Source organism: Dasypus novemcinctus, chromosome 22, assembly GCF_030445035.2.
Source record: "Dasypus novemcinctus isolate mDasNov1 chromosome 22, mDasNov1.1.hap2, whole genome shotgun sequence".
Lineage (NCBI taxonomy): Eukaryota > Metazoa > Chordata > Mammalia > Cingulata > Dasypodidae > Dasypus > Dasypus novemcinctus.
The window spans coordinates 34,432,113-34,450,689 of NC_080694.1; the positions used below are offsets into that span (position 1 = coordinate 34,432,113).

Here is an 18,577-nt window from a genome sequence, read left to right on the forward strand (position 1 = left end):
TCCTGGTGAATCCTAGAGGAGAGAAAATGAGAAGAGAAGACAACACAGACAGCAAAAACAGCAGGGCGGGAGGAGGGGGGGTGGGTGGATAAATACATGAGTAATTTAAAAAAAAGTTGAAGGGGAGTGGATGGAGCTCAGTGGTTGAGTGCCTGCTTCCCATGTACAAGGTCCCGGGTTCAATCTCTGGTACCTCCTAAAAAAAAAACAGTTGGGAAAACCTGTGTTGGAGAGGAAAAGATGTGGAAAGATAGGAATGTTTATTCTGTGTTGCTGGGAATGCAGAATGGTGCAGCCACTATGGAGGACTGTTTGGCAGTTCCTAAGGAAGTTTATTACACACTTGCCATGTGTCCCAGCAATCCCACTGCTAGGTAATTCCCAGAAGAACTGACAGCAGTGACACGAACAGAGCATGCGATGTTCACAGCGACTTTATTCACCGTTGCCAAAAGATGGAAACAATCCAGGTGTCTATCAACGGATGAATGGATAAACAAATTGTGGTGTGTACACACAATGGAATAGTATGCAGCAGTAAGATGAGATGAAGCTGTGAAGCATATGACAGCATGGATGAACCTGGAGGACATTATGTTGAGCCAGCATACAAAAGGGCAAATACTGTATGATTGCACTATTATGAACTCAATAGAATGTGTAAACTCATGGTATTAATAATTAGATTATAGGTCACCAGAATATAGAAAGAGGGTAGAGAATGGAAAGCTGAGGGTTAATCTGTGCAGAACTGTTTAGAAAAAAAGGTGTTTGTAAATCTTTGGAAATGAGTAGAAATGGTGAAAGCACATCATGGTGTTTGTAACTAGCAGAGCTATTGTATGGGTATGACAGGGTTGAAAGGGAAAGTCCACGGTCATGTATATCACTAGAAAGGAAACTAAAATATGCAACGTGGGACTGTATAACAGTGAAACCTCATGTGAAATACGAATATGGGTAATATTGCATATATAGACTTTTATAAAACATATATACAAATATACTAGAGAGAAGGAAACAGAATAGCAGCTATTCACACCAGGAGAGGGGAAGAGGTGATGGTGTACAGCACTTTGCACAGCACGCAGTAGGTAGGAGCACACTATTAAGGCTCATCTGTTATTAATAATTAATGCCATTGGATGATGCATCATGTTGGTTGATGTATTCATCAGCCAAAGGGGTGCTGATGCAAAATGCCAGAAATTGACTGGTTTTTATAAAGGGTATTTATTGAGGTAGGAGCTGACAGATACAAGGCCATAAGCCATAAGTAACTTCTCTCACCAAAGTCTTTTGCCATATGTTGGAGCAAGATGGCTGCCCACGTCTGCGAGGGTTCAGGCTTCCTGGGTTCCTCTGGGCTCAGCTCCTGTTTCCTCCACAAGGTCAGCTGGAGACTATGAGGCTCTCTAGGCTTTGCCTCTCTCCACAAGGTCAGCTGTAGACTGTCAGGTGAAGGGCTCTGTCTCTCTCCCTGGGGCTCCAGCTTAAGGCTTCAGCTCCAAACTCCAACATAAAGACTCCAACGTCAGAAACCCTCAACTCTGTCCTTTGCCATGCCTTTTCTCTGTGAGTCCCCACCCACCAAGGGGTAGGGACTCAACGTCCTAATGACGTGGCCCAATCAAAGCCCTACTCATAACTTAATCATGTCTAGGTACAGACCAGATTACAACATAATCCAATACCTACTTTTCAAATCCATAACCATCATAAACTGCTATCGTTGACAACCCAGTGGAAGGGGTAAATGAAAATCACATCCCTTCCCTTTCCATTGCTGTGGGCGGCAGCCCTTCACCCTCCTCCCCGTCCCCACTGCACTGCCGCGTCTCACCTCTCACGCCGACCTCTGCAGCCAGACCAAGTCTGGCTCCCCTGTCCAGGGACACCCTCAAATCAGCACTGCCACAGAGAGCTTTGCCAGACTCAAATCTGAGCGTTTATTTTCTGTCTTTCTGCTTAAACCCCTCACCCGGCTCCCTCCTGCTTGCAGAAGTTGATACTCTCCAGCAAAGCTTCCATGCCCCGCCCAGGTGGCCAGTCCTCCCAGCAGTCCAGGCAATTCCTCAGATATCCTCCACCACGCAGACCCGAGGGCCCTCTCTGGGCCAACCTGCTCCTTGGACCCCTTCCTGTCGTTTGCCCAGAATGTCCTTCTTCCCTCCAGTGCTCTAGGCTACCTGGTAAACTCCTATTCAGTCTTCAAGACCTGGCTCACAAAGCCCTTCCCCTGCTCACTGCCTCCCCTGGACCCCCACTGTACTTTTTACACACCCCAGTGTTAATATACATGACACACACATTTTGATGGTTGGATATGAAGCTTATCTGGCCACAGCATTAGACTGAGCTGGCTGGCTACTCATTTTTCTAATGTATTGATCATTTGGGTATATCTCTGATTCTCCTAATCAACCTGAATCCCCTGAAGGTAGGACAGTGTCTTCCTCTCTTCTTATTCCCATAGGCTGGCCCCAAGCCCACCCTTGGGGGAGCATCTCAGGGAAGGTCTGTGGAATTGCACTGTGGGGTGCAGGTGGCGCCCCGCCCTCATGGGCCTGGCTGGGACTGGCCGTGGGCACTCACGAGAGGGGAGGGAAGACGCATGCTCTTTCTCTGCAGGTGCTCTCTCCAACCCCGCGCAGTTCAGTTACGGGGTGGAAGCCTACGAGGCCTGCAAGAAGGGGGCTCTGACCAGAGACATCGCTGATGAGCAGGAAAAGGTGCGGGAGGCCGACCTGGTGATATTTCAGGTGCGTTCGCCCTCTGAGGAATCCAGCGAGTTAGACTCACCCGGGGCGCAGGCTCTTTGCAGGAATAAGCTTCCTGCTTCCAGCAGTGGTAAGAGCTCTGTTACCCCCATCGTGTCTAGGTTCTTGGCCGTGCTGCAGAAATGAATTTCAAGAGCACGTCGGGTGAGTTAGGCCAGTCATTTATTCAGGCAGGGAGGGAAGAGAAATGGGAGAAAATAACAGCAGGGGGGTCTCAGGTAGAGAGCAAGGGGCTGAAACGTGATAAAGCGAGCTGATTTACAGACTAGTTTCCCGTTATAGGATGTAAGTCCCCAGGTTTACTTGTGTCATGATCCAAATGGGGGAAAAGGCAGCCAGAGGCAGGGTCCAGAGCCAGAGAGAGCGTTCCTGCGGGGTGTTGGAATTAATTACTCCACCCCTTTGCTAATGGCAGGGCGGGGCTCCAGCTGTTTGCTGTTTGGATTGGTTACCCCACCCATCAATCCCCCTGTGAGGGCCCAATGATAAAGTCTTTAGGGAAGATCCAGGGTTTCTCCTGGCTTCCAGAAGAAGTCTTTGTTCTGAATGTCAGAAGCCTGGGGCTGGGGGTCTCCCAGCAGCCCTCTGGGGGGTTATTGATGTCCACGTGGACTCTGCCAGGTTCCAGAGCCATCTACTGATTCCATATCTTACTAGCCACCTTCAGATCCACTCCTCTAGAATCCCAACTCCCAGGTAAATGTCAACAAAGGCATTCCCTTTGTCCAGGGGCGCAAGAAACAGCCAAGGCACGCGGCACGCGGCTCCTTTCCTTCATTCCCTCCAGCCCACCCCGCTGCAGCCCTGCCGAGGCCCGCGGAAAGCCAACCTCGTGGACAGTGTTAATCAGCGTCCCCGAGGCCCCAGGCCGCTCCTGCCCTCAGTGCCCCACCACTAGGCGGGAGGTTGTTGCATCTCCCGTGGCCGCCCCACCGCGCTCGCCCACTTCCTTCACCAATTGTCCCAGGGACCTCGTGCCCCCGGGAAGAAGTGGCCCGGGAAGCGGGTGTGGGCCGCGTATGACTGGCAGCCTGGCAGCCAAGCAGCCACGTGTGCGGGGGGGGGGGGGGGGGGGGGAAGGGGGGTGGGAATCCAGGCCAACCGGGAAAGGAGCAGTTAGGAGGACTGTGGTCCCTGGCTGCTCCCCGACTCCAGGACGGACGGCTGCCGGCACCCCGCCGCCGCCCGCCTCCGCCCACCGCTGCCTCCCCGGGCAGACCAGCAGCCTGAGCCCCCAGGCCCCAGAGCCAGCACTTGAGGGAAGGGCCTGCCCGCCAGGCTGCCCCCGCTCGAGGGCGCGCAGAGGCGACGTCTGGAGCCCCCTGCAGGTGCCGCGCGCGGGGCGGCCGGGGCGCGTCCCAAACCCGCCCGAAGGCGGGCGCCCCGGACCCCTGCCCAGCCCCGGCTGCCGCCGCTCACCCCTCGCAGGCCCCGTGCCTTTGGCGGGCGGCTCAGGGGGAGGTGGCGCGAGACGGGGTGAGCACCCTCTGGGGTCAGCGGCCCGGGATGCGCACGCGGTCGCGGCCCCTCGCCCGCCGGCCTGAGGTCAGTCGCCCCCGCAACCCACCCCCCTCCCGCCCTCCCTGCTGGTGGGCCGGGGCGGCTGGCCGAGCCCGAGCCCGCCCCTCCCAGGGCGTCCCTCCTTCGAGCACCCGTTTCCCGCCCCCGGGTGCGCGGCCTTCCTGCCCGTCCTGAGACTGGCCCAGCGCGCCTGCGCCGTAAGCAACTTCGTCTTTAACAACCACGTGGTTCCTCACTGCTCCAGTGCCGCTCCTACCGCCAACACGAGTGCTGCTGCAGCCGCTACTGCCGCCGCTCTCACTTCAGCTGTTACTACTGCTGCTTACTACCCTTAAGCTGTTACTATTGTGCCTTTGCTACTGAACCGCTATTGCTACAACCATGTTACTACTGCTATTGCTACCAGGGCTGTTAATATGGTTATCGCTGCTATGTTACTCATACTACTATTACTGCTGCTGCTATTATTACTACAAATACAATTGCTTCTACTCCTATGACTACTGTTGCTATCACTGCTGCTACTGCTGCTTTTACTATTAATGCTATTGTCACTATTATTGCTACAACGACTATGACTACTGCTATTACTTCTGCTATTGCTACTACAGATACTATTGCTACTACTACTATTACTGCGACTACTATTACTGGTGCTGCTTCTACTACTACTACTGTTACTTTTGCTGCTGCTACTATTTTTGCTATTGCTACTGCTACGACTACTATTACTTTTATTGCTATTGCTACTACCACTATTACTACTATGACTATTCTACTCTCCTAGTCTACCACTTCCTGAGAATTTATTCTGCTCCAGGCACTGCAGAGCGATTGAATCCTCACACCCATCCTGTGAGCTAGGAGCTATTAGTAGTCCTGTTTGACAAGTCAGGAAAAGGAGGCGTGGCACAGAGCTGTCAAGTGACTTGCCAATGTCACACAGTAGCTTGCATCCCAGTACCACATTCTGAGTCTGATTTATATTGAAAGCACCTGAAACACCGGCTTCCACCTTTGATAACAGCTTATCGTCTCTGTTCCTTTCCCTTTAGAGGAGCTTGCTGGATTGTAGGGTCAGGGCCTATATGCGACCAGAGAGGACCTGACACTACTGGTGTGTCATAAGCGTTAGCTCGTGTCAAACGTACAGCTTCTCAGAACCCCCCCTCGGTCCGCCTCCCAGATGCCAACAGCTCGTGCCCAAGCCCACGCTGAGTTTCCCACGCCTCCCGCCCGCTCCAGGCCAACGTGAGGGGCTGTCCCTAGAGGCGCAGAGCCACGGATCGCAGTGACGAGGCCACGATCAGCTCTGCCCCGCCCCAGAGAGTGGAGGGCGGGGCATCCCCCCTTCCGCGCTGCCCCGGGGTCCGCGCCCTGCCCAGCCGCCTGTGAGGGGAGGCGCCCCGCCCTCAGAACGGAGGCGGGGGTGCGGCCCCGGCCTCAGCGTCTGTCTCTGCTGCTGCCCGCAGTTCCCGCTGTACTGGTTCAGCGTGCCGGCGATCCTCAAAGGCTGGATGGACAGGGTGCTGTGCCAGGGCTTTGCCTTCGACATCCCAGGATTCTATGACTGCGGCTTTCTCAAGGTGTGACTTGGGGTGCGGGTTCCCGTGGGTGGGTGGTTGGGTGTGGAATGGAGGGCTCGCTCAAGGTATACGTCTTTTTTTTTTTATACATTTTTTTTTTAAGATTTTATTATTTATTTATTTCCCCTTCCACCCCTGTCTGCTCTCTGTGTCCATTCGCTGTGTGTTCTTCTGCATCCACTTACATTCTTTCAGCAGCACTGGGAATGTGTCTCTTTTTGTTGCATCATCTTGCTGCATCAGCTCTCCGTGTGTGCAGTGTCATTCCCCGGCAGGCTGCACTTTCTTTCGCGCTGGGTGGCTCTCCTTACAGGGCGCACTCCTTGAGCGTGGGGCTCCCCAATGCAGGGGACACCCCTGCGTGGCAGGGCACTCCTTGCACGCATCAGCACTGCACATGGGCCAGCTCCACACGGGTCAAGGAGGCCCGGGGTTTGAACCTTGGACCTCCCATGTGGCAGGCAGACGCCCTATCCATTGAGCCAAGTCCGCTTCTGTCAAGGTATACTTCTAGCTTACTTGATTTTACAAACGTTGCCTAAGAATCTATGTGCAAGGCACCGTATGTGCAAACATGAGGAAAGCATCGTTCCCAAAGACCAGGAGCTTTTCCTCTAGTGGAATGCAGACATAGCCACGATTAACTGCATGCGTGGCAAGGCTAGGGGTGGGCCGGGGGTGGGCTGAGGCGCTCAACACACACCCAGACCCAAAAGACGCTCTGCCTGGACAAGGGGTCCAGGCCCCCTGACGAGAGGCCAGCTCCGGCTCCAGGGGCCCCCCTCTCCTGGCACCCCCCACAATTCCCCTCTCCGAGCTTCAGGTTCCTACTTGCAGCACAAAGACAATGGGATACCCACGTAGCAGGGTGAGAGCTGTGGTCCGCCTAGGACGTGCTCACTTCGTGGGAACTCTGCCCTTCTCCTGTCTTAGTGAAATGAAAGATTTTTACAGCTCTGAAAGCCTCAGACAATAAGAGCCTGCAAGGAAAGGAGGCAGAGGGCCCAAATGGAGGGCCGCCCCGTGCCAGCCCAGCAGCTCCCCCCCTCCCTCAGCCCTCAGCACCCCACCAGGTCACCCTCAGCCTCCCTCACTCGGAAGCCTCGTTCCTCCAACACGTCTAGCAATACTCAGAGCTTTGGCGGTCACCTGGCCCTGTTCTCTGGCACCCCGTTACCTCCCCCTGGGGGATGTAGTCATCACCTGTTGCATGGCCAGAGGTGGGCGTGACACCCGTGACCACCCCTGGGGGGATCCGAACCCCAAACGCAATAGCTTTGAGTCCCCGCCCCAGAGTCCAACCCACCGTGACTTTGTCTCCCTGTCCCCGCAGGGTAAGTTAGCCCTCCTTTCGCTAACCACTGGGGGCACGGCCGAGATGTACTCGAAAACGGGCGTCAGCGGGGATTTCCGGTACTTCCTGTGGCCACTGCAGGTGAGCGCACCCCACCTGTCCCATTTCCACCCGCCCGGCTGCCCCACCGGGGGAGCAAACCCTGAGGTGTCACCTCCGCACCGTGTGACTCCACCTGGATATGGAAAACAAGGCTAGGGTTTTGCCCTTGACGTTTCCACTTAGCGGCCCAGAGCTGCTCTGCCAGGAGGGGAAAGGAAATGCATTAGAATTGTCACCCTCAGCGCGCTGGGACGGGAGCCAAGCCCACCGGGGCTGATCCGACGCCTGCGCTGCAGTCGAGAGCACGGTCTGGGCCGCCCCACGGGGGAGCCATGGGTCCCCCCTCCCCGGAGCCCACACGCCCCTGCCCTGCGCTCTCCCAGGCCCGCTCTCCCAGCTGGGCATCCGTCATCCGCACCTACTCCAGGCCCCTGGGGCGGGCGAGGCGTGGCTGCTTGCACAGGGGACAGCCGGGGACAAGCCTGTTCCAGCAAGGGCAGGAGGAAATGGGAGAGCAGGCTCGAGGGCAAGACCCGCGGCCAGCTCTCCCCCTGCCCCCAAGGACCCCGAGAGCCCTACGTGGGAACTGGCCGTGCAGGTGCCCAGGGTAGGGTGCTCGTAAGGCAGGAGGTGGCGTCTCGAGCAGCTCGTGAGCTGACCTAAGACGCAGGCAGTGGGGGCGGGGTCCCCAGGAGGTCTCATCCCTAGGGGCCCAGGGGCGGGAATGCCAGGGGCAAGCAGGTGACCTTTCTAGAAGAAAAGGCTGTCTCCTTTGAAAGGAGAAAGGATAGCAATTCCAGTTAGTGGTGGTTCGCTAAAGGAAGTGTTTTCAGCCCGAACTCCCCTCTTCATAGGTCGCTTCATAGGTCGCTTGTCTCATCAGCCAAGCTGAAATCCTTATTTTTTTTCTTCATTTTGCAAAAGTACATATTTTAGAGAAAAACAAGACAATAGGAACCATAAAGCTAGAAAGTCAGTCTCCTTAACAGCCAACCTCCGGAACAATCACTTTAAACAAATATGACATCATTTCTGTCTACCCATAGGTATTCTTATCTATGTTGATTTTACTATTAAGCTTTTGATGGTTATTATTTTTTACGTAAGTAAATTACTTTTTTTAAAAATCCTGCTTAAATTTTTTTTCCACTTAGCCTTATCTTGGACAACATTCCGCGGTAGTCCATTTATGGCTGGAGCTACCTCACTCTAGGGCAGGGGTTCTTAATCTTTTTTGTTCCACGGACCCCTTTGCCAGTCAGGTGAAAAACTGTGTATTATGTACTAAGCATATCACACCCGCACCAACACGTCCCCACCAGAATGTTTTTTTTTTAATTTTCAGTTCAAGCTCAAGGACCCCCTGAAATCTTTCCACGGACTCCCAAGGGGGGTTAAGAACCCTTGTTCTAGAGGAATCCATTATGGGAATGTAACATAGCTGGCCTAATCAATCAAATCTATAATGTCTCATGTCCGAATCGGCAGCAAAGAGTGTGGATTCATCGCCGTGATAAGAGTAGAATTGGGAAATTCCAGCGGCCCAAAGTCTTCCCTTCGTTGGCACATCCTGAGGCTCCAGGGAAGCTGGGTTGCTCTCTTCATGTTTAGAAGGCTGGTTCCGCGCCGGGCCCCTCCTTTCATGGTTAACTGGGTGCTGTCCGGGGGTGGATTCTAATCAGCTTTGTCCTCTCTTTGCGGCTCTAGCACGGCGTCTTGCACTTCTGCGGCTTTAAGGTCCTGGCCCCTCAGATCAGTTTCGCTCCTGAACTTGCCTCTGAAGAAGAAAGAAAGGGGATGGTGGCTTCCTGGGCCAGGAGGCTGCAGACCATCTGGGGTGAAGAGCCCATCAACTGCACGCCGCCGTGGTACTTTGGGCAGTAGCATCCTGTGAGCAACTCACCAGGAAACCCAAGCACATGCCAAGAGAAGGTGGCACTTAATCAGATAGACTGGCAACGGAACTAACAGAATACGTATTTCCTGAAGGAATGTTTTCACTTCTATTCTGACTGGCGCATCCTATTATTCTCCCAGGCTTTCTTTCCTTTAATATTTTGTCTAATACTTTTCCACCTCCTTATTTTCAAACTACATGGGTAATTTTATTCAGGGGTAGTTTTCTTGGCATAGAGCTGCATTTGTTCGGTTTTTGTCTTGTTTCTTTTTTTTTATAGGAAATTTTCTTCTCTGCATAGCTATTATTTTCATGCTGTGTTTAGACTTACTTCTGCCATCCACTTTTTTTTTTTTAACTTGTTCATCTAGTCTGCTAAGCCGCTCAAGCAGATACCATGAAATGGTGCCTTACAAGCTTACAGTGAGAGAAAATGTCCAAATCATCTCCCCAAAGACCAGCCGCCGGCGATCCCGGACTCCTCTGCCACATGGCAAGGCACGTGGCAGCGTCTGCTGGTCTCTTCCTTCTCTTCCGGATTTCATTGCTTTCAGCTTCTGGCTTCTGTGGTTTTCTCTCTCCATCTGATTTTCATTCTCTTATAAAGGACTTCAGGAAGAGCATTGAGACCCCATCCTGAGTGACGTGGCTAACATCTCAAGATCCTACTCACCCAAACATCCTACTTACAATGGGTCTCCACTCACAGAATGGATTGACTTTAAGAACATACTTTTCTGGCTTCCATACAGCTGCAGCCCATCAAACTTGCCTTATGTGTATGAAGTTTAATTGAACAGCCAATTAACATGTATTTAAAACCGTGAGCTGCTGGTCACAGTGACAAGGTCACAGCGCTAATCTGATGGCACCTGCACTATGCCCATGATCATTAATCTGGTGGCATTTACACTACCACGATCAAGTAACCCTCGTAGTGATCACACTGAGGCACAGTGAACGTGGATGGAGGACTCCCTAAGAAGCACTTGTAAGGGATTAAATATCGTCATCATCCTCACAGTTGAGGGCAGAGCTGCTGCCCGGAGCAGACCCTTCTTCCTGAACCTTCCGTCATCCCCTCCTCATCAGACTCTTCAAACAACTTCTCACCGTAACCCTCCTCATCAAACAGCTTCTCGTTGGGATCGTCACCTTTTTTTTTTTTTTTTTTTTTAATTAATTTTTTTATTTTTTATTGACTTTGTAATAATATTACATTAAAAATATATATGTGAGGTCCCATTCAACCCCACCCCCCCACCCCCCCTCTCCCCCCCCCCAACAACACTCGTTCCCATCATCATGACACATCCATTGGATTTGGTAAGTACATCTTTGGGCACCTCTGCACCTCATATACATTGGTTCACATCATGGCCCATCCTCTCCTCTATTCCATCATGTAGGCCCTGTGAGGATTTACAATGTCCGGTGATTACCTCTGAAGCACCATCCAGGGCAGCTCCATGTCCCGAAGACACCTCCACCTCTCATCTCTTCCTGCCTTTCCCCATACCCTTTGTCCATTATGTCCACTTTTCCCAATCCAATGCCACCTCTTCTATGTGGACACTGGATTGGTTGTGTCCATTGCACCTTTATGTCAAGAGGAGGCTCAGATTCCACCTGGATGCTGGATGCAATCCTCCCATTTTCAGTTGTAATCACTCTAGGCTCCATGGGATCGTCACCTTTGAACAATTTTTCATCTCCCTCATCTTCCTCCTGCTCTTTGTCAGCATCTTTCAACCCTTTCTCATCTACATCTTCATGCTTTTTCACCTAACTCATCGTCAAAGATTTTTCACACGCGTCTTCCATTCCCTCTGAATCTTCTTCATTCTTTCCCTCAGAGCGTCCCTCGTCTCACACTTTCTCAGAGTCATCATCTTCAAATTTTGACTTTTCGGAGTCAATTTCTTCAAGACCATTTTCCTCAAATTCCTTTTTTGGAGGCATCTTCAAACCATTTCTCAGAGTGGTGGCCTCTGGGTTCTCTTTTCACAGCATCTCGTTCAGAATTTTTCGAGGCGCCGCTCCTCAGCTTCCTTCTCAGGGTCGTTTTCTTCAGCCTTTACCTAGGCTGTTCTCTTTACCATCTTCTTTGAGGTTCCTCTTTTTAGATTTCTCTTTCGAGGCTGTTCTCTTCAGCCTCTTTTGGGGATGGCTTCTTCAGACTGCTTCCCCCTCCCCCCGCATCTTTACGTTCTCCCCCATCTGCTTTCTCAGACGTTTTTTCCTCTGTGGCTTCCTTAGCTGCCATATCAGTTACAGCTTCCTGAGCATCCATCCTGCGTAAGCTAAGGTTCCTGAGAAAGTGCCTCACTCCAGAAGGCCCTGCGCTCTCTGAAGCAAAGATGGAATTCAGACCCTGAAGAACACGGGGGGAGCCGCCCATCCCCTCAGCCTTTCCTCCTTGCCTCTTGAGACTCCCACACACTGATACTGTAGTCCCATGCCTCGCTGGGGCGGGGGTTCGACAGCCCCAAAATTACCTCCCCGGATGGTTTGAGTCAATCAGTCGCTTCCTCTGCATTCCCCAAAGGACACAGAAGTTACACCATCTACATCCCCGTCAACGAGAAGGCGCTCCTCATCTCTCCAAACTCCGGATGCTCTCCTTGAAGGTTTGCTTCCTCTGTTCTCATTTGGCACGAGTGGACCATCCTCACAATTCACGGGCTGAAGCATTTTTTAAGGTGATGACTTGCTCCTGCCGCATTCGGAATGGCCCAGCTCTGCTCTCACGTCTTCACTCCAGCAGCTTTAGTTGCAGAGACGCTGCTTCCTGTAGTCTTTCCACGTCATCATCTTTCCTTGGAAGCATCTTTCCTCCTCCAGTTGAAACCTCATCACCTCGGCATGTAACCTGTAGCTTCTCACTCCATCTTCCTCCAAAAGTTTTAACGTGAGATCCACATATTCTCTCTTCCAATTGCAGTGGCTCCCATGTCGTAAGATTGCCTTGATTGCCGCTGTAAAGCTTGATCTTACATGCTTGTGTCAGAAGGTCTCTCATAATAATGCCAAATCTGGACATAAGCTGTGGGAACCCATCCACAGTAATGTCGGGAGGCAAAGCAGACACAGATGCCTTTGTATTTCTGTCTTCTTCAATACGAAAACCACTTTTTTCACTCCTCTCTGGCATCAGTGGACTCAGGGATATTTTTCTGTAGAGGTTTCTCTGTACCTCTGGCATTGTCATCCTGTACATTTGTGGTGGAGCTGGCCACACCGTCATCAGGGAAGCCGCGACTGGCCTGAGGAGTAGTAATGAAATCTTCAGTGATCGTGGGGTACCCAGCCTTCGTGTCCAGATCCCACTCATAAGGGGCGCCAGCCGGCTGCTGCCCGGGATTCTCCTGGCCGAGCCTCTCTCGCCTCCGTGTAATTTCTGCATTCATAATTGCTCATCCAACTTGCTGAGGAAATGAGGCTGCGCCTTCCTCTCGCCTGGCCCAGGACCCCTGCCTGGCATGGCCGGCGGGAGAGGCGGCTCTCGGAGGGACGGGGCACCCCGCACGTGTGCACGAGTTCCCGGGGAGCACGGGCCCCTGGCTGCGCCTCTCCCAGCGCCTTCACCGCTCGCACCCTGGTTTTCCTCCTGCTCCTGCCGAAACCTGCTCCCGGGCCTTGATGGTGGGGTGGCGGGCTGCGAGGCCCCGCAAAGAGGGGTGGCCGTGGGAGAAACTTCCTGGATGGGGGGGCTGCCTTTTTCCCACAGAAGATGAACAGCGGCGCACCCTGCAAGTCGCAGCCGCCCACCAGGCGGGCAGGAGGCCCGGGGCCGCAGCAGCCCCCCGCCCCCCAAGCCTGCGCCGGGCGCCCTAGCTGTTCCGCTGGGCCACGAACGCCTTAGTGTAGGAAGCAGACACCACGCTGTACCCCCTTTCTGCACTCCCCCACCCTCCCTCAGCAGAAGGGCAGGGAGGGGACTCGCCAACCAGCTCCGGTTCACCGCGGCCGCCTGCTGGGGCGCGGGGACTGGGAAGTTCAGAGGGAAAGTGTCTCCCCTAAGAGTCCAGCCCTGCCCGACTTTGCACTTGGACGGAAGAAGTTACTTTCGCCTTCCAGTCTCAGTGTTCCTCATTTACAGGTTGGGACCTTGCATACCCTGTTACACTGACCACTGATTTTTAAAAATCTCATCGCTGCAAAGAATTTAAAATGAAATCCCGCATCATCAGGATGGGGGGGTGGGGTTGCTGTTTAAAAAAAAGAAAGGAACAGTCGCCAGCTCTGTCATAAGCCTATAGCAGCATTTGACTTAGGGACACAGGCCCTTCGTGGGTTTAGAAAGTTCTTCTCGGTTAGGCAAAGTTAGGTCCCAGAGCCTAGTTTGGGTAGAGGGCGATGCAAAAGAGGGAGGACAGTCTTCTGCTCCATGTAAGAAAGCGTCGGGGATTTGGGGAACTTGGTGCCTCATAAACCCCAGGTGGGGCGGGGTAGGGGCAGAAGTCTCAAGAGGGAGCACACGATCTCCAGACAATGGTGGCCAGGTGGGGACGTAGGGGGAAAGGCACGTGAGAAGCCGGGTGGCAGGGATGGCGCAGAAACCTTGGCAACGGCGCATTCCCATCCCAGGTCAGTCTCCGTTGCCAGGCATGTGCTGCTTTTATTTTGTTTTGCCCTTACAGGAAAGTGTTGCCCGGGGCTGCCCAGTGTGAAGGACTTTACCTTGGACACTATTAACTGGTCCTGCTCAGAGCAATCTGGCAATAAACAAGAGCCATAAATGCAGTTCCATTTACAGGAATACATTGTAAGGAAATACAAAGTCGCTTCAGAGGTTAAATGTTTTCAGGTTTTGGCAATGCCAGTTTTAATAGTGAAAAACAATAGTCAAAATTTATTGGGTGCTTAACGTGTTGCAGGGACAGATAGGAATCCTTACATGGATTATTAACTCAGCTCATTGTCCTAGCAAGAGCAAGTACCATTACTATCCCCACTTTACAGACGAGGAAGCGCAGGGAGAGTTAGGTGGAGTCGCTTTGCCCAGGAGTGCACAGCTCTCAAGGGCTGCATCTGGGATTTGAACCTGGGGAACATCACTCGTCTCTGGAAACTAAATGCCCCTTGTTGGGGCAATGCCGAAGCCCCCCGTGGCATGGCAGTCCTGCCAAAGCCCACCGAGGTGTTGAAATGCCCAGTATTGAGTCCTCTTCCCTGTTCCACATCTATTCCCGTTTCTTCTGAGGGCAGCACCCTGATTTTCCTTTGAGAACCATGCCCTTTCTCCAAGCCATGTGGTTTTCTTAGGATGGCAACTTCTTCGTACCCAGCAAGTGCACCTGACACAGACCTGAGAGTCAAAGTGTCCCCTGGCCCAGCACACAGCCCAAGGCAGCATTAAACTTGGGAATTCGTTGGAACTCCAGGAAAAGAGAAGCCTTTTCTTGCCTCTGGATTGGACCTGTGATGTGAATTGGTCGGGGCCATGACAAAGGTAGAGTTGGCTGCAGATGAAGCCACCACTGAGGAAGGTTTATCCGAGAGAGAGAGAGAGAGAGAGAGAGAGAGAGAGAGAGAGAGAGAGAGCTTCCTAATGACATCATTGGAAAACTTGGATCAGTCATTGCCTGAAGTTGGAAGTTTTATTCTTCAGCTCTGCAGTCAGGGGAGACAACAGGATGCCTTTTTAAGTGGTTTTGAGTCAGGTAGCGTTGCAACTAAAGCAGCCCTAACTAACTGAACAAGCATGGTTACTCTCCACATGGAAATAGGAAATCAAGTGAAAACAAAACACAACTGGATTTGGGGCTCTGACTATAATGACACAAAAACATACACAGAGGTATATTTAAATAGTGTAATTTATCAGAACATTTTTCTCACAAAGCTGACAGTGTATCATGTCTAATAAACAAAGGAGGAGGAAAAGGTGAAGAAGAGGGAGAACCACGGCCAAGTGTAATAGAGTTCTGAGTGCAGGTCCTCCAGTAACCAGCCAAGCAGCCTTGAACAGCATATCAAGCTCTTGGGCCTCCGTTCTCCCATCTGTGAAACGGGGAGTCTGGCCTCCCATAGTCACCCACCTCCTGTGCAAGACTCCAGCGTGTCCCTGGGCCATGCATGTCACCTGCTGTCCCAGGAATAGCTGGAAATGCTGTCTAGAATCCCAGGAGTCCTGGTACTGACCAATTCAGGCTGTGTCCACTGATAGATCTGGTTTCTATTTGCCTCTATTTCTTTCTTATAAAGTGAATCATATGCATTGAGATGTAAATTCGTTCAGTCCCATTTTTATTAAAAGTGTTTCAAGGCCAACGCTTATCAGGAAATGGAGTATGTGTCATTTGAACCCCTGAATCACTGATAGAAGGCTTGTATATTGGATGACTTCTCCCAAAAAGGGTTGGCAGTGTATAAATTTTTCTTATTATTTATCTCCATTTAACAGATGAGTAAACTGAGAACCACAGAGTTGAAGTGATTTGACCAGAGTCGCACAGCATAGCTTAGGCTCCAGCAAGGCTGCCTTTTCAAGAGTTTGTGCCCCAAGCCACTCTACCCTACCTTCCTATCTGAAATTAAGGAAACCTACCCAAAGAGTTGGTACAGCATAGAACAAAGTCCATTTTTAAGACATGCTTCTCAAGGACCCTCAGGGTGAATTCACAATAAGTAAAGGAGAAACGGGAGCGGGGTTCCCAAGTCCAAAAGGGCCTAAGGTTTTGTGAGTCAGATTCTTTTGCAACGTGTCTGCTCAAGGTTGAAAATCCCTGAGACTTTCATTTCCTGCTGTGTGGCAAACAAGACACTCTGAAAAGCACTCCTGTAGCAAAGCACCTAGATGCCAGATAATTCACAACAAATGTACTTTTATGTTTAATTTTTTAATTATCTTTTTTTAAAGTCACACCAAATGTTACATTTAAAAAACATAAGAGGTTCCCATACAACCCACTCCCCACCCCCCTCCCCCATCGTTTTTTTAATTGTATTTTTTTAGAAGATACATTGATCACAAAAAATGTTACATTAAAAAATATAAGAGGTTCGCATATACCCCACCCCCACCCCACTCCTCCCATATCAACAACCTCTTTCATCATTGTGGCACATTCATTGCATCTGGTGAATACATTTCAGAGCACTGCTACACCACATGGGAAATAGTTTACATTGTAATTTACACTCTCCCCCAGTACGTTCAGTGATGTATGGTGGGATATATAATGTCCAGCATCTGACCCTACAATATCATTTAGGACAACTCCAATCCCAAAAATGTCCCCACATCACATCTCTTCTTCCCTCTCCCTGCCCTCAGCAACTCCCGTGACCACTTTCTCCACATCAATGCTACAATTTCTTCCATTGCTAGAGTCACAATAGTTCTACAGTAGAATATCAGTAAGACTACACTAATCCATATTTTATTCCTCTATCCTGTGGACCCTGGGATGGTGATGTCCACTCCACCTCTTTATCGAGAGGGGGCTTAGATTCCACATGGATAATGGATGCAATTCTCCTGCTTGCAGTTGTAGGTACTCTCAGTTTCCTGGTGTGATGGTTGACTATCTTCACCTCCCTGTTAGCTGACTTGGGTAAGTCCAACAAACTGGAGAGAAGGAGTTGCAACTCTGCTGAGGCTCAGGGTCCAGCTGGCACATGGCCAGCCCAGAATATACACCAACCTGGCACCAACCACAGGTTCATTAAAAGTGACAGGAGAGGCATGTGTAGAAAGGTCACATCTGAGTCCAACTCTATCACACTCAGGCACACAAATTCCAAAGTAGAGCCCATTGACACAGCACTGAACTCCAGAGCCATCTGTCATGATCATAGAACCTGTGGGTCTCTGTAGCCTTCAGGAGAACCAGTACCTGGGGTTGTATCCATTTGGCTGTCTCTGGGGTCCTGCTGAGGTGTGCATAAGCGCAACCCCTCTGATGACCTCCCAACTCTTTTCTGAAGACTCTTAGCCATATAAACTCTTTTGTCTTTGCCATTTCCCACTTTTATTCAAGGTCTAAAAGCAGTTTTTAACACATGATCCTACATATAGGCTGAGATATTCTGCTGGTCTGAGTTGACCCTTTTATTCACGATCTCTTTCTAGTTGCATCACCAGTTAGTGATTGGTAGTAATCTCTTGGCACCAGGGAGACTCATCCCTGAGTCATGCCCCACATTGGGAGGAAGGTAATGCATTTACATGCAAATATACTTTTAAATGCCTTGTTAAGATCATAGGAAGTCAGGGAAATGACCAAGAGGATTCCCCCCCTCCCCCCGCACCTCACCCCACAATAACAGCAAACCAGTTGCAAGCAGCAGAACATAATGTGGACCCTTAAGCTGCCTTGGGGTCAAATCCTGATACCAGTAACCTCACAAAAGGGAGTGAGAGGCCAGACCTTGGGTATGTGCAGTGTGGGCAGGGGAAGCGAGACCCTGCATAAAGGAGTGAGAAGGGGGTTGGAAAAACATACATGCTCTTAAAAGGAGACTGCAAAGTTACCTGTCTAGCTCCATCTCAGCGCAGGTGGAAATAACAATCTCTCCATAGGATCTGGACTGGAAATTAATCTAACCACATCTACAGAGTCAGGGAAATCCTAAGGAAATTCAGTGGCCCCAAGTGATAGCATCCCTCTGTGTGGGAAAAAGTAGGCATAACTATGCTGTGAAGGAAAACCTCATCTCATGCCTGCCAGGACTCCCCCTCATTAAAGTCAACTCAATATAAGCAACACCCACCCTGGCCAAATTATCAAAATTAGAGAAAACTAGCAAACTGAAAAGATAGCTATGGAGAAAAAAGTAAGTTATAAGGCATGGAAAGCAGAGTAAGACCTGTTATATTTGTCTCTATATTTCCAGAATGAGAAAACAGGAGAGTGGTATATCTCAAAAAAGACTAAAGCTGTGAATTTCCCATAATTTATGAAAAAATATTAGTATTCAGATGTAATAAGTTCCACATATTTCAAGCAAGAGAAATAAAAGAATACCCAGATCCAGACAGAGTATGTAAAATTCCCCAACACAAAGGAGAAATAGAACAGAGAGATGACCTATAAAGACAATAATTTAGCCAACAACAGATTTCTCAATAGCAACAGCGGAAGCCAGAAGACAGCAGAAATATATCATCAATATGTTGCCAAAAAGATAACGATTAATCTAGACTTCTCTTTCAATTATTAGAATGAAACAAAGAGTTTCACCAAATAAAAAAATACAGTTTTCTATGAACAGACTAAACTAAAGGAAATTCTAAAAGTTGTATATCTTTAAGAAGGACAATTTTTCCAGAAGGAAGGTTTGAAATGCAAAAGGAAATGATGAGCAAAGAAAATGGTAAACAGTGACTTCTAGGAAGTTGGTGTCAGAGTAGGCAGGCAGGGCTCACCTCTCACAAAAACAATGGAGA

The 18,577-nt window shown here is 50.6% G+C and overlaps 1 protein-coding gene across 6 annotated transcripts in view; it reads left to right on the forward strand.

Annotated features, from left to right (window-relative positions):
* The window catches only part of NQO2 (N-ribosyldihydronicotinamide:quinone dehydrogenase 2), a 37,322-nt gene extending 21,866 nt beyond the window's left edge, over nucleotides 1-15,456 (forward strand). For all 6 annotated transcript variants that reach the window (XM_004483393.4, XM_012521548.3, XM_004483392.5 and 3 more), the window contains 4 exons: nucleotides 2,632-2,762; nucleotides 5,774-5,887; nucleotides 7,221-7,322; nucleotides 8,991-15,456. In XM_004483393.4, coding sequence (XP_004483450.1) covers nucleotides 2,632-2,762; nucleotides 5,774-5,887; nucleotides 7,221-7,322; nucleotides 8,991-9,167 — 524 coding nt within the window. In that variant the 3' untranslated portion in view covers nucleotides 9,168-15,456. The remainder of the gene's footprint in view (nucleotides 1-2,631; nucleotides 2,763-5,773; nucleotides 5,888-7,220; nucleotides 7,323-8,990) is intronic.
* The last annotated feature ends 3,121 nt before the right edge of the window (nucleotides 15,457-18,577 follow it).